At 39.1% G+C, this 12276-nt stretch overlaps 2 protein-coding genes across 3 annotated transcripts; one reads left to right on the top strand and one right to left on the bottom strand.

Moving 5' to 3' along the window:
- Window positions 1–410: 410 nt before the first annotated feature.
- LOC104819098 (structural maintenance of chromosomes protein 5) lies at window positions 411–8703 on the top strand. Its single transcript, XM_010548989.2, has 30 exons — window positions 411–591; window positions 1131–1308; window positions 1398–1551; window positions 1638–1711; window positions 2116–2265; window positions 2348–2452; window positions 2543–2688; window positions 2769–2880; window positions 2991–3146; window positions 3805–3926; window positions 3996–4140; window positions 4216–4281; window positions 4407–4535; window positions 4614–4712; window positions 4834–4999; window positions 5075–5220; window positions 5416–5479; window positions 5567–5691; window positions 5787–5864; window positions 5983–6055; window positions 6454–6557; window positions 6716–6832; window positions 6913–6990; window positions 7133–7232; window positions 7320–7374; window positions 7747–7795; window positions 7882–7969; window positions 8053–8125; window positions 8243–8346; window positions 8468–8703. The coding sequence occupies exons 1-30, from the start codon at window positions 554–556 to the stop codon at window positions 8530–8532; spliced, it is 3159 nt and encodes a 1052-aa protein (XP_010547291.1). The 5' UTR covers window positions 411–553; the 3' UTR covers window positions 8533–8703.
- Window positions 8704–8967: 264 nt separating this feature from the next.
- Window positions 8968–11300, bottom strand: LOC104819099. 2 transcript variants are annotated; one of them, XM_010548990.1, is made up of 2 exons: window positions 11091–11300; window positions 8968–10995 (listed from the first exon to the last, which is right to left on the bottom strand). In XM_010548990.1, the coding sequence occupies exons 1-2, from the start codon at window positions 11094–11096 to the stop codon at window positions 9085–9087; spliced, it is 1917 nt and encodes a 638-aa protein (XP_010547292.1). In that variant the 5' UTR covers window positions 11097–11300; the 3' UTR covers window positions 8968–9084. The 2 variants fall into 2 exon arrangements, with proteins under 2 accessions (XP_010547292.1, XP_019058699.1); XM_019203154.1 differs by having other exon boundaries at window positions 9063–9372; window positions 9740–11300.
- Window positions 11301–12276: the final 976 nt, after the last annotated feature.

The raw sequence follows: 12276 nt of genomic DNA on the forward strand, positions 1-12276 counted from the left end.
CGTATATATACATATAGTTGTATATATAGATATGTATATATGTATTTTTTTTATTTTTTTTAGTTTTTTTTAAATTTTTTAATTTTTTTAAAATCTGACGTGCTATGCTGACGTGGCAAAATTTTTTGTGACCTTCTACGTCAGCCGCCACGTGGCCTTCCACGTCAGTAATTAACTGATATTTTAATACTGTTTTAGATTGTGTAATAAATTATAGTAAAATTGGATAATTCGTGTATGAATTTGGGATATTTGATAATATAGTAAATTCGTGTAGTAAAATTTCATATTTTACTAAATTGGTGTTACCATTTTTTTAATGACCGAATTGATACATAATTTTACTCCTCCAATTCCTTTTTTTTCCCGGTACTTGTATAATTGTAAGTGCTGCTTCACTGCTGCCATTTTTCCCGCCAAATCTGTTCCCCTTCCTACTCTGAAACCCTAATTTTCTCAATATATGGCTGTATAACGGAATTCCGGCGTCGATTTCGATTTTTCTGGCTTACCCAGAGATCTCCGTGTGCGAGAGAAGGTGTATTTATCAGCGATGGAGGAGCGTCGAGCGAAGCGCCCCAAAATTGCCAGGTCTTTATACGTTTCTTTCTTCACTTGCAACTATCTTCGAGCTTAAACCCTAATTGATGAAGGAAAAAACAAATTTTTTCTGGGGTTCACAGGAATTTATGCTGTTTCAACTGATACTAGCTTTGGAACGTTTTCGGTTTGTTCGAAGTAGGGTATTGGGTCCTTAGAAGGAATCGAATCGTGAAAATTTTCATTTCTCTTTGCCTTTCATGATCCCTAGAAATTATCGATGGCTTTGAGGGTACTTGAAAGTTTTTGCCTTGACTATATTATCGGTGTTGAATTTCAGTTTCAGTGCCCTTTAGAATTTTAACAGTTGTCTTTCAGAATTCAGAGCCATAATAGGTCCGTCAGAGTCATATTTAGGGATTTCTTTATCTGAACGTATTTGATTTTCTCCTTAATTTTGCATTTACCTTTCACGTTTGGCAAATATTTGCCTGGAATGTGAATGAATGCACCTTCAAAACTTCATTTTTGTGCTAAGGAAGTTGCAGACTAACCGCTTCACTTCCATTACTTTTTACCTTTTGTTGTAGAGGGGAAGATGACTATTTGCCTGGAAATATAATTGAGATCGAGCTTCACAACTTCATGACATTCAATCACTTGGTCTGCAAGCCAGGGTCGCGCTTGAACCTTGTAATCGGACCAAATGGGTCCGGTAAGAGTTCTCTTGTGTGCGCCATTGCTCTCTGTCTTGGTGGGGAACCTCAGGTTGGTTGGTTGGTTTTAGAAGCTATCCTTTATTATGAACTACTTAAGGAGCTACAGACGATCAAACGTCTGGTCTGTCACTTGTACAGCTCCTTGGGAGGGCGACTAGTGTTGGTGCATATGTTAAACGTGGTGAAGAATCTGGCTACATCAAGATCTTATTGAGAGGAAACGCTAAAGAGGAAGAAGTTACAATCGTCCGTAAAATAGATACACGTAATAAGTCAGAGTGGATGTTCAATGGTTGGTATCTTATTACTTGAATCAAGCTATGTCAAGTGGTGATTCCTATTCTTCTCTGATTTATGTCAAGCCATTTTCTATTTCAGGAAAACTTGCAGCGAAGAGAGAGATAACTGAGATAATCCAGAGATTCAACATTCAAGTTAATAATCTTACACAAGTGAGTTGTGAGGTTTACTTTGTCTTTTGGGTAGAAAGTGAGATTTACTTTTTTACGTGTATGGTTTCACTTTTTGCCAAAATGATTGTCCGTTTAAGATGAATTGGTATCAGTAGTCAGATAGAACTCACAGTACCATGTTTTGACGAGATTCCATAGTTGGAATTCTAGATCCACAGTCATGTTTCCCTTGGCTGATTTACTTGAATTACTTCATTATTTCATTACACTTTTTTATGCAACAATTGATAAATTGGAAAGTTTCTTATGAATAGATTATAATTTCGTTAATGAAATAGTTTGATATGCTGACATGATATCATTTGTTTTCTTCACTGTTTACGTTTACATTATTAGACAGTTGGACACTGCACTGATTGCCTTATTTGTTGCACTTTCTCTAGTTTCTCCCACAAGACAGGGTCTGTGAGTTTGCCAAGTTAACACCTGTGCAACTTTTAGAAGAAACAGAAAAAGCTGTTGGAGACCCCGGACTTCCAGTCCAGCATCGTGCTCTTGTTGAAAAAAGCCGTGAACTAAAGCAGCTTGAAAGAGTAATGACACTTCCACTAGTGAAATGCATGTTTATAAACATCTTATATTACTCATTTGAACATCTTTTTACCGCTTGTCTAGGCTGTGGAGAAAAATGGGGAAACACTGAATCTGCTTAAAGGTCTTAATGATGAACAAGAAAGAGATGTTGTCCGCATACGGCAGAGAGACTTACTTTTGAAGAAGGTTTGTTCAACTCCGTTGTCTTTGTTGTTTCTTTTATGAAATAAATGAACTGGCCATGTTTATGCTTTTAACTATTTACTTCTTTTATAGGTTGAGTCCATGAAGAAGAAACTGCCCTGGCTGAAATACGATATGAAAAAGGCTGAGTACGTGGATGCTAAAAAACATATGAATGAAGCCTCGAAAAAATTGGACGAAGCTGCAAAGGCTTTAAACAACATCAGGGAACCTATTGAGTATGTTTACATCTTTCAGGTGGTATATTGGCCTTTTTCTTTGGGTGAAAATCCCAACTCTTAGGTTGTACTTGGTGTAGAAAACAAAAGCAGGAGAAGGCAGAGATAGATTCAAAGTGCAAAATGGTTAAGAATATGTTGGATGAAAACAGCCGAAAGAGGTGCAACATACTCGAAAAAGAAGACCAGGCAGTGCGTTACTTATTCTTTATCCTCTACTAAACCTTTTCTCTTCTTTAGAACCACTTGCACTGCTAGTAGTTTTTTGCGAGTTTTCTTTTTGTTAATTTGTATATCTGTAGGAGGCACATGTAAGAGCAAAATATAAAGAAGTAGAACAGTTGAAGAAACAAGAGGAAAACCGCCAAGAGAGGATTCTGAAAGCTAAAGAGGATCTAGTGGCTGCTGAACAAGAACTAGAAAACCTGCCTGTATATCAACCTCCGAAAGCTGAACTTGTGAGTCCTAATTTTCTCTGCTGTATAATCATTTATGTAGCAGTTCTTTATGTAAGTTTACCGATTTCCACATGGTTGATTGGGAACTTTAAATATATTTCTAAGATCTGAAAGTGCATCAAAACTAAGGAAATTGAGGGTCGTATTAAGAGGTCCATTTTGGTTTTGTTAATTGAAAATTTTGGTTTTTCCTCTAGAGTAACTGATTAGCACAAACGTTGAAAATCTGTTATATGTGATAGAAACTCTGTCAAACAAAATTTGGATGGGATTGATTCTGGAGCATCCCTCCTCTCTCCAAACACCAGACTTGAATTTCCCCAAAATTCCGATTCCCCCTTCCTCTTTTTTCTGCTCTTTATCTAACTAGTGGAGATTACTAAACTACCCCTCTTACTATTAACAGATCCATGAAACTAAGTGTAACATGAAACTTGTAGACTTTGTACTTGTACGATGTGATTCGGTTTGTGTGCCCCCTAACAACATGGGCTATAATATTTTCTCCTGGGTTATTACATTATGGAGATGTGTTCTAAATGCTTTACTATGGCTGGAGAGACAAACATCAAAATACTAGCATACAATCCCCCTCCCTCCTCCCCATAACAAATAAAACAGTGAACTAACACATTTTTGCATGGTAAATTTTTGGCAGGAAAAAATGAGTGCTCAGGTAACAGAGCTGCAGTTCAACATAAATCAGAAGAAAAATCAGCGGGTGGAGAAGGAAAGACTTTTATCTCAGAAACGACATATTCTGAGGCAATGCATGGATAAGTAATATCCGACCTTCCCTGGCTGATATGTCTTGAATATCAGATTTTAACGTCTTCTTTACTTATTTAGGTTGAAGGACATGGAGAACGCAAATAATAAACTTTTGACTGCATTAAGAAACTCTGGAGCAGAGCGGATATTTGATGCATATCAGTGGGTGCAACAGCATCGCCATGAGTTCAGAAAAGAAGTCTACGGTCCTGTTTTACTGGAGGTATATATTCGAATATTTTTTTATCTGATTACAGGATACTCTGCGTCAATGTTCTCACTTAGTTATGCAAACCAGGTTAATGTTTCAAATCGAGAACATGCTAGCTATTTGGAGGGTCATGTTCCTTATTTTATCTGGAAGGTATACTGAGTTGCTGCTGTTTCTTTTCTTTATTATCAGATATTAAACACATCACATTATTGGTTTCTACTAGAATTATGTCACTTCTTAGCTCTGTTTGGTGATGCAAATTTCCTTGGTTGCAGTCTTTTATCACTCAGGATTCTGATGATCGTGATTTGCTGGTTAGAAATCTAAGGCCGTTTGATGTTCCCGTTTTAAATTTTGTGGACGATGGCAGCTATCGCAAAACTCCATTCCGTATTTCTGATGAGGTAAAATAAGCTTTAATCTTTTATGATCTTGGATGCGCTCTTAGGCTAAGTATGGCCCTATTTCATGTTATTGGACAGATGCGCATGCTTGGGATCCATTCTCGACTTGATCAAATTTTTGATGCTCCTACTGCCGTCAAGGAGGTTTTGACTTCTCAATTCGGTCTGGATGACTCGGTATGCCCTTGTGGTGTCAGATGAAACAGATTGCTTGCTGTCTTTTAAATGTTGCATGGGAATATCTGCTTGTTTGATCAAAATCCTATTGGTAACCTTCTACTACTTATTTTCCACTCAGTATATTGGATCAAAGGATACAGACCAGAGAGCTGAAGAAGTCTCCAATTTGAGAATTCATGATTTTTGGACACCTGACAATCATTACCGGTGGTCTACCTCCAGATATGGTGGTCACGTCTCAGCAAGTGTAGAGCCTGTGCACCCATCACGGCTTCTGTTATGCGGTATGCTTTTATTGTTTTTTCCTCTTGTTCCATTTCCATGAAATAATTTGCTACTTACTGTATGTCTGGACTTAGGGGTTGATGTGGGGGAGATTGAGAAACTGAGATCCAGGAAGGACGAACTGGAAGAATCTGTTTCATCAATAGAGGAAAGTGTTAAATCAATACAACTTGAACAAAGATTGTTGGAAGAAGAAGCAGCTAAGCTTCATAGACAAAGGGTAAGCCGGAAATTTTACAGGTGCTTCCTTTTTTTCGTTCGAGCAGTACGTTCCACTGATGCATAAACTGTCTGGAGTGAATTGAATAATCTATTTGTAACATAGTAAAGTATATACCTTGATCCTGTAACAAGGGTAAAATAGTTGGACCGAATCATTTTTCATCTATGAATTAATTGTTTTCATTTGTTTCAGGAGGAGGTGATGAATGTTGTACACTTAGATAAAAGAAAACGACGTGACTTGGAAAACCGTGTTGGTAAATAAAAGTTTCACTCTACTTTCTTTGTTAAATTACTATAATCTGAGTTTGGCTTTAGTAGGAAGTACTTATGTGGTAGTTTAGATCAAAGGAAGAAAAAGTTACAATCCTTGGACCAGGAGGAGGACCTGGATTCTTCTGTGTCTAAGCTGATTGAGCAGGCCTGTAGAGCTAATGTTGAGCGATATAGATATGCGATCAACTTGAAGGTGCATTTATTTTTGTTTTTGATCTTAAACCTCAGTCTTATTGTAAAATTTAAACTTTCAAGTTTTGCATCAGTACATTGATTTATTTATGACAGAAACTACTCATCGAGGCTGCTGCCCTTAAGTGGAGTTATGCTGAAAAGCATATGGCCTCCATTGAACTGGAAAGAAAGGTACATGACTGATTAGCTTGTCGATGTCTGAATTCTAACGATGACCTAGTCTTGCAATGGCTTGTTGCGTTATGAATTTTTCTTTTCTTTACATTATCTAATTTATTTCAATTTTCAGATAAGAGAATCAGAACTCAACATCAAGCAGTATGAGAAAACTGCTCAGCAAGCATCAGTCAACCTTGAGTACTGTGAGTATAATCATTGTTTAAAGTTGACTGTGTTATTTTGCAGAGATTTACCAATGCTTCTGCGTTGTCTTATCATTAGTTCACAACCTCACATGCCTGCATTGTGTCACCAATCTCCCCTGGGCATATTTGTGTGGATGAATACATATAAAAGTTTTGCACCGTCATAAGACTGATTTCTTTTGCGCCAAAGAAGTATAACTTTTCCATCTCTGGAGTTTCATGAAAATGGATTCCATTGCCATTGCCACTGTCATCCTTTAGATTAGCATTTGCAGTACTTTCTTTCATGCTATGAATCTGGGAGGTGTCATGTTGTTAATGTTGAAAATCGTGAGTTCTGAAAGTTGAATTTATGAAATGTAATGCTTTCTTCTCCCATGTTTCGTGTTCCAAAGGTAAGAAAGAGGTAGAAGGAAAGAAACAGCAGCTATCAGCTGCGAAGAGGCATGCAGAATCGATTGCTGTTATTACACCTGAACTTCGAGAGGAGTTTATCGAGGTTTGTCAATACGTCTGTTTTTGAAAATATTTGAATGCGTAAAAGGTAACACGTATTTAGATGTGCCAGAAAGATTATGACGCACTTTGTGAATGCTTTACACGTCTCGACTGTTTTCACTCTGAAGCATCCCTAAACATTTCCTTTCAACATATCAGATGCCGACCACCATAGAAGAATTGGAAGCAGCAATACAGGATAATGTTTCTCAAGCCAATTCTATTCTTCTCCTGAACCAGAACGTACTCCAAGAATATGAACATCGCCAACGTCAGGTAGATCCATAGTGTCTCTCTTGTCTCTCTTTCAAAATTGTAACCATTCGGCTGTAAAATCTGAATAAATTACTGCACAGATCGGATCTATTGCTACAAAACTTGAAGCAGATAAAAAGGATCTAAGCAAGTGCTTGGAGGATATAGATTCTCTCAAGGTGAGCTAGTTGTATATTTTGGAAACAATTTTTCATTTTTGTTACCCCAGTTGTAAACCGTTTGCAATCACAGTTGCTAAAGTTTGTGGGTTGTAATCATCGATGTTTGTGAAAATTAACCATTTCTTTGAATTCTGTGCAGGAAAGATGGCTTGCAACGTTGAGACGGCTTGTTGCTCAGATAAATGAAACTTTCAGCCGCAACTTCCAAGAAATGGCTGTTGCTGGAGAAGTTTCATTGGGTATAATGCTATGCATTTTCCTCTTACTCAATTCTACCCCGATCTGAGCAGCACCTGACATTTGTGTTCGTTACCTGTTTGCTGCAGATGAGCATGGCACTGACTTTGATCAATATGGAATACTTATTAAAGTGAAATTCAGGTAATGATTTGTAGCGTAGAATATTTTTCAAAGAAAAATGTACAATTTACCTGAAAAATGTACCATGCAAAAATATTTTAAAGAAACATACAACGGAAACAGAAACACAGAATGCCATGCAAGATTTTTCGCCAGCTCTGCCCGGCTCGCTCACAGTAGTACTGTTGTGATGCAGCACTTGATAAAATTCGATTAACGTTGTTATTTTTGAAACTTGGTTCTAGTTTATATATGATCTTTTGACAATCTTTTGTTCCATTCTCATCATTATGTACGCTGGCATTGTTAGTGGAGCTTCAAAATGCCTTTTGGCCCACAGCTAGTATTCGTCATTTCCAAAAGATTGACATGCATTTCTGTTTTGGCCGACAGGGAATCAGGGCAACTTCAAGTTCTTAGTTCCCACCACCAGTCTGGAGGAGTACTTTTCTTTCAATGTTTCACATGTATCTTAGTTAACCAATGCTATTTATTTTCTAACTCGGTCTTGGAACTCCGACTTTCCAGGAGCGTTCAGTCTCAACTATTCTTTATCTTGTCTCTCTTCAAGATCTCACTCACTGTCCTTTCAGAGTTGTAGATGAAATTAATCAAGGTATGTTACGAAACGTCTTACAATCAAGTTTTTCTGGATGATATGCTTGAGCACGGTTTATCAGATGCATATTTGCTTTCTAGGGATGGACCCGATAAACGAGAGAAAGATGTTTCAACAGCTGGTTAGAGCTGCTAGCCAACCGAATACGCCACAGTAAGTATTAGAATCGAGTTCATATCCTCTGTACCGTTTTCCCCTAGACCACTGCTTTTAAAACGAGGCTATATTACCAGGGCGTTTTCTGAATCTACCTGTCTCCATGTCCTGCAGGTGTTTCTTGCTAACCCCGAAGCTCTTGCCCGAATTGGATTACAGTGAAGCCTGTAGCATCCTCAACATCATGAACGGTCCTTGGATTGAACAACCTTCAAAAGGTGATAACTTTCACTTCAATTCTCTCTTTTTCGATTTCAGTTAGATCCTGTGTTTCAAAACATTGAATTCTCTCGTGGGTTTGTGCAAATTTTGCTTCATTCTTTTGTTGGGTTGATTCAGTGTGGAGTTCTGGTGACAGCTGGGGCAACCTCATGAGAACAGCCGAAGCAAGTCGGTGTTCTTAATTAACTTCACCTAGCAAAGCTATGATCCTTGCTGTGTGATGATGCATGGGATTCAGTTTTTTTTTTCTTTTTGTATAATTAAAGAATTAATTGGTGAAAATAGTAAAAAAAATGATTTTTTTTTTGTATTATATTATTTCGGATGAGTTGTCTAGTCTTTACCTTTTTGTCCCTTTCGCTTCAAAAATTTGATCATTCGAGGGGCAATATGTTTAATTTAAATGTTAATTAATTTTAGCAACTTGATAGATTGGTTGCGGCTTCACATTGAATTCTTCCTCCAAGTTACTTTGATAATTTGAGTAATCTATTCATAGTTGCAAACGGTAATATGGCCTCAAATATAAATGGTATTCAATGATTCAAGTATTAATATGGCTAATACTATAAGAATTGAATTGACCGGAAACGAATGGAGTTAGTAACCTCGATCTCGATTCCAAACCTCAATCAAATTGAAATTTAATAACGCTGTCTGGGTTTGATTTACAACACGGGGAGATGGATAAGCTTTAGATCGGCGTTTACAACAGCTGAAATGGATTATGACAACTAAAAAATTCCACTAAGGCATTCTTCTGAACATACATATCCATCAGTGCCATCGCACGTCTTTAGAATGACGGAGAAGATGCAAAGTTTCCTGCACGTGCGACAAAGTGGTCGATTAACGCCATCGTTGGTAACCACTTCAAATCGGTGACCGTCATGTTGGACAATGCTTCCTGGCTCGAGGTACGCGAAGTCTCCACCAATGACACAACCGACATGCAAGGTGAGGCCGCAGTCATCGCATGTGTAGAACCATAGGCTAGGGTCAGTCTCTTTCTCGCAAACATCGCACCAATATTTTTCTGTTTCTTGATTTTCCCCGTAGCATAGGACGAGGGGATGAACGTCCACCTCGTGCTCTACCCTTCTTGGTAAACCAGCACATGAAAAGCACAAAGCATAGCCCAAAGAATATTCACAACCTCTTTCTACACACCTCATCGCGTATCTGTCTTTTGCGCCACAAGCAACGCAGTTTCCTCTGTCACTCGAATTGTAGTACAAGGGATGGGAATGACATTCATGTTCAAATGGCTCACATATTGCAATGCATTGCACATCTACAAAGCTCTCCCAATCACTAGTGTACTTAAAACCATCGGAGAATGCGCAACACAATGGGCAATACTTACGGTAGAAATCTGACCCAACATTTGCTACCAAATCAAGTTGCTGCCCAAACACCATATGTCGTTTCTTGAGGGGAAGATTAGCACATTTTTCATGAAGAAAGGAATCGCATTGCATACAACTGTAGAATGGACCTGAGTTGACAGAGCGTATGCATGCTTTGCAGTGTATGCTCGTCTCGCAGCCATTGCCATCCTCCGTTAGTTTCAGATGGTGTTGTTTGTGACTAAAATGCTCTATCACATTGTGAGCTATCATCTTGAATGGCTCAACATCCTCAACTTCTTCAGGTTTCCAATAGAGCTCCTTCCCATCCCACACATCTTCCGATGTCGCACATCCTGAATGAACGGCATATTGAGGGCATGTGGAGCAAGAATAGGCGCCATACCTCCTGTCAATTGGTCTACGACACTTTCCACACATAGGATCAGGATTCTCCGGTTCAAGGCAATACCTACGAGAAATGCGATGGTCATGGCGGTTGATATTTATGATACGAGGCAAGTCGACGCACTGTATATGGATCACGAAATAACATTGAAGGCAGACGTAAGGGCTCCAATAACCATCCATCCCACAAGCATTGCAAGTGAAGGAGATGCTTATGGGCAGGAGGGTTAAGGTGTGATCATGGGTTGTAAGGCTTAAAATCGAAAGCGGTGGTGGGTTCTTCGCACACTCATTGCAGATGCTGAATTTGCATAGAAAACAACTTCTATTAGAGAGCTCACATTGGCATAGGGGACACATACTGTTTGGGAGGTCATACATCTCGTCCTCCGTGAGGAGTTTGAGAGGGTGAAAAGGGTGAGAAGAGTGGGTTAGCTCTTGCGACAGATCGGCGCATTCCATGTGAAAATAACAATCACATTCCTTGCACTCATAATGATATCCATTGGAATGTTGATCGCAGACATCACATGTGAATCCAATTTCCCGTATCTTTACGTAGGCGAGGGGGTGGCCATGGGCTTTATGGAGTCCCATATCATGCGGCGGAGGGAGTCTCACACAACTCGTGTCCACCCAAAAGTCACACACCGAACAATGGTATGCCACTCCCGAGAGAAGCTCTACGCCACAACAGTCACAGTACTTGTTATCAGTGTCCCTAGACATGAGGATGAGTTTGAGAGTATGTTGTGGATGAGAAGGGGACTCGATCTGTGGTGGTGATTCCGCACATTCTTTGTGCGATTTGAAATCTCGACACTCTGAGCAACGGTAGCCATCATAGATCCAACCTTCTCTTCGGCACAAAGAGCACAGACGAGAAGGCTGATACGAACGGTGGAGGGGATGGTTGTGAGTGAGGAGCTTTACTTGTTCCATGGCAGGTAAAATGAAGAAGATGGTTTCGTTGTTATACTCACTAGCATTACCACGCCAAGGCTCTCTTCTTATATACCATCATTGTCACCGACAGTCGCCTCTCCCTCGTCCAAGATCCGAAACTGGCCTGACACGTCTAAGTAGAGTATCAATGCTAGAAGTGGATGCAAGTAACATATTTTTCAGGAGAATATGTTACACTCATTCTTATTCTTATGGTAATGGTTACTTGCATTTCATTTCTAACATTTGCAACCGATGAGCACCTTCAAGCGTGGAATATCTCTTTTCAATTTTCTTAAGCAAAGAATATATATATATATATATATATATATATACACACACGTTTCTTGGCATATGGTGGCTGATTATTGATGATTACAACTCTAACAGGTATTTTTTTAACCCCAAAGATCTCTTACGTAAGGTTTAAGAAACAATTAATCAGAGAATTCACATGTAAGAGTTCATTGGCTATATGTATCGTCGTCAATTACGGCCGACGAGAGATTGTGGAAAGTAGAAGTTTTCCTCGAATGCAAAATTACTTGCGGAGTTGCCCCCTGGACCAACAGGGGCCAGGAATCTCTCTCTGATGAATATTGAATGGCACATGGGTTCTTCTACTACACTGCTTTTAAATACAATGATTAATAACTTCAAAGCAAGCTCATCATCATTATACTATGGACCGTCAAAATTATAAACATCTTCTCTGTAATGGTGGTTCATACTATTGTAACGAAAGTATTATGTCAAAATCAAATAACAGCAAAATCCAACCATTGTTACTTGTTGTCTTGTTTGTCGACCTGGGCAGCTCTCTTGGATCTGGCACCGACATGGCGTCTGTTCATACGCTCTAGACGGATCTTAACATAAGCCTCGAACGATTTCATATCCTCTGTTACCTTCACAAGCTCCACTGCCGGCTTCTCCCTCACGGTCGGCATCTCTTCTCCTCGCACTTGAAATGCTATCACAATGATGGCCCCTGGAAAATAATCAGATTCAGTATCACAAAGCGATTGTAATGTATATGCATGTGTGTGTGTGTGTGTGTATATATCAGGAACAACCGCAGCCTCGCAGAATCCGATTTCAAACTCGAAACAAAGTAAATCGATTTCGCAAGCAAAAACGACCGCTAAACCAATGATTGAGAAGATAAAACTCGTTGAGAGACAATGGCGAACGAGAGAGAGAGAGAGACAACGGCGAGAGGGA

The sequence above is a fragment of the Tarenaya hassleriana genome, unplaced genomic scaffold (assembly GCF_000463585.1).
Source record: "Tarenaya hassleriana unplaced genomic scaffold, ASM46358v1 Cleome3, whole genome shotgun sequence".
NCBI classification, from domain to species: Eukaryota; Viridiplantae; Streptophyta; class Magnoliopsida; order Brassicales; family Cleomaceae; genus Tarenaya; species Tarenaya hassleriana.